General features: G+C 51.6%; 1 protein-coding gene across 1 annotated transcript; it reads right to left on the bottom strand.

Annotated features, from left to right (window-relative positions):
• Nucleotides 1–208: 208 nt before the first annotated feature.
• Nucleotides 209–1654, bottom strand: F4822DRAFT_20983 (uncharacterized protein). The gene has a single exon (XM_051453845.1). The coding sequence runs from the start codon at nt 1274–1276 to the stop codon at nt 248–250; it is 1029 nt and encodes a 342-aa protein (XP_051319466.1). The 5' UTR covers nt 1277–1654; the 3' UTR covers nt 209–247.
• Between the last annotated feature and the right edge of the window lie 288 nt (nt 1655–1942).

The raw sequence follows: 1942 nt of genomic DNA, 5'->3' as shown, positions 1-1942 counted from the left end.
CAGACGCTCGCTTGCTAAATATAAACAAAATAAAGGAAAGTTTCCAAGATTATTATTTATGCCAAAAGGTCGAGGATTCGCTCCTGATCGATGCAAAACGCCGGTATGCCTTGGTGTGATGAGATCTATGCCGTGGATGCCTTGTTGGAATAGGGTAAAGAGGAACTGAAATCGCCATCTGAGTTGAGAACACATATTAGGAGGTCGTGACCACTGGGTAGTGATCCCCCGTGGTGGACGGTGGTTGTCATATGGTCGTCGTATACTCTTGATATCGATCCCAGCCGAATCCCCCGTACCCAGCACCCACGCCACATTGCGACGCCAACATGCTTGGAAGTGGTAGCGCAGGAATTGAAGATGTCACCATCGGTGAGCTGTAGAACATTTCGGCCGTAGTGTATGGCTGGCTATACGGCATGCTCGATGGTACTTGGATCTCATGTAAGGCCATGTTTGCCCATATTGGCGTGTTCGAGTCTACGGAAGTAGATGTGACGCTGGGGCTTGAAGGTAGCACCCGCCATGGGTCAACCGGAGCGGGTACTGCAGGCGAGTGAGTAGGTTGCGACCAAATGCCAGCACCCACTGGCGAACTTGGCAATAATGGCGGTTGCCGGACAACGTCAACGATCTTCGGCGGCGGCGGAAGCAGGGGCTTATTCAACAATCCCATGATGTTGTTCTTGACCTCTTCGCTTTTCCCACAAAGCAACTCTCCAGCTCCCTCCTCTTCCAGACCCTCGAGGGCAGAAACATGTGTTCTAAAGACGAATTTATTGATCGCTTGGACAAAGTCTTCGTGTAACTTTTTGGCGTGCTGTTCCTTCTCGGGCCAGTCGTAAGTATCGGCCTTGGCGTTGACACAGTAAATTTCCTTGTGATACACGATGAGAGATTCTATCGAGTCGGGTGTCAACTTATATGCGACCTCATTACGTAGAACCATATCGACATGGACGATATAAGCCTCGATATGTATGAGCTGGTAGTTGAAGAGGGCCTCTATCAACGGGTTAGAATCCTTGCGCAACTCGGACTCGGGAGCCTTGGGCAACATCAACGACGTTAGAGTCCAGATGGCGTTTGGCGACGACAGTGTCTCGGTCAGACATCTTTGGTGCTGGGGTATGCTGTTAAGCGGCCTCTTGACTCTGTTGATGCGCTTCAGCGTCTGCGTTAACCACGGCTCGACCTTAGAACCCAAGACAACATTAACGGAGGAAGCTCGCGGCGCAAAGGCGGCAGCCGAGGCCGGCAGTAGTTGTGGGGGCATTGTATAAGAGGTAGTTTTAGGGCAACACTTTTTTTTTCCAAGACAGAGGAAAAGTGACAAGGAATATTTGTAAAGGCGGTGGAGAGCGCTTGCGAAAGAGAGGGGGGCCAGTCAGATGGGAAAGACGAATAATAATAAAAAAGACGGCAACCGGAGCTAGGCGTTCCCAATGACTGGGAATTAGCGTGTACGCCTACAACCGCAAATAAGAAGAAGAGAACGGTGGACGAGTATCTCGTGAAGAAGAAAGAGGAGGGTAAGAAACTCGTGTTGCCGCGGGTGGTGGGGATGTGTTATAGCAATCCGTCTCGGTGCGCGCTGTGTCTCTTTACGGTATCTTACCCATGCAACTTACTTAACATCGCTGAGGAATAGGCCGTCCTCTTTTATTTTTTTCGCCCTTTCCCTTGCTCGGCCTCTCCAATGGCTCGGAGCATACCTAGCTGGTAATGGGATGGGATGGACATTCGAGCAGGTCTGGTTTCTCATGGTGGCCCACTGTCTTGCATTAGGAACCACCACCTTTACGCAGATGTAGCATCCGCAGGCGAGGCACGCAGGGCACAGGGCAGGGCCTGGGTGGCCTAGCAGAGGAGAAGCGCAGACGGGGCAGGAGGGCCAGAGGGACAGATGGGGAGTAGAGAAGGGCAGGCATCAGGAATAATC

Source organism: Hypoxylon trugodes (genome assembly GCF_022578975.1).
Source record: "Hypoxylon trugodes strain CBS 135444 unplaced genomic scaffold F4822scaffold_1, whole genome shotgun sequence".
Classification (NCBI taxonomy): domain Eukaryota; kingdom Fungi; phylum Ascomycota; class Sordariomycetes; order Xylariales; family Hypoxylaceae; genus Hypoxylon; species Hypoxylon trugodes.
This window is presented reverse-complemented; position numbering and strand designations above follow the sequence as displayed.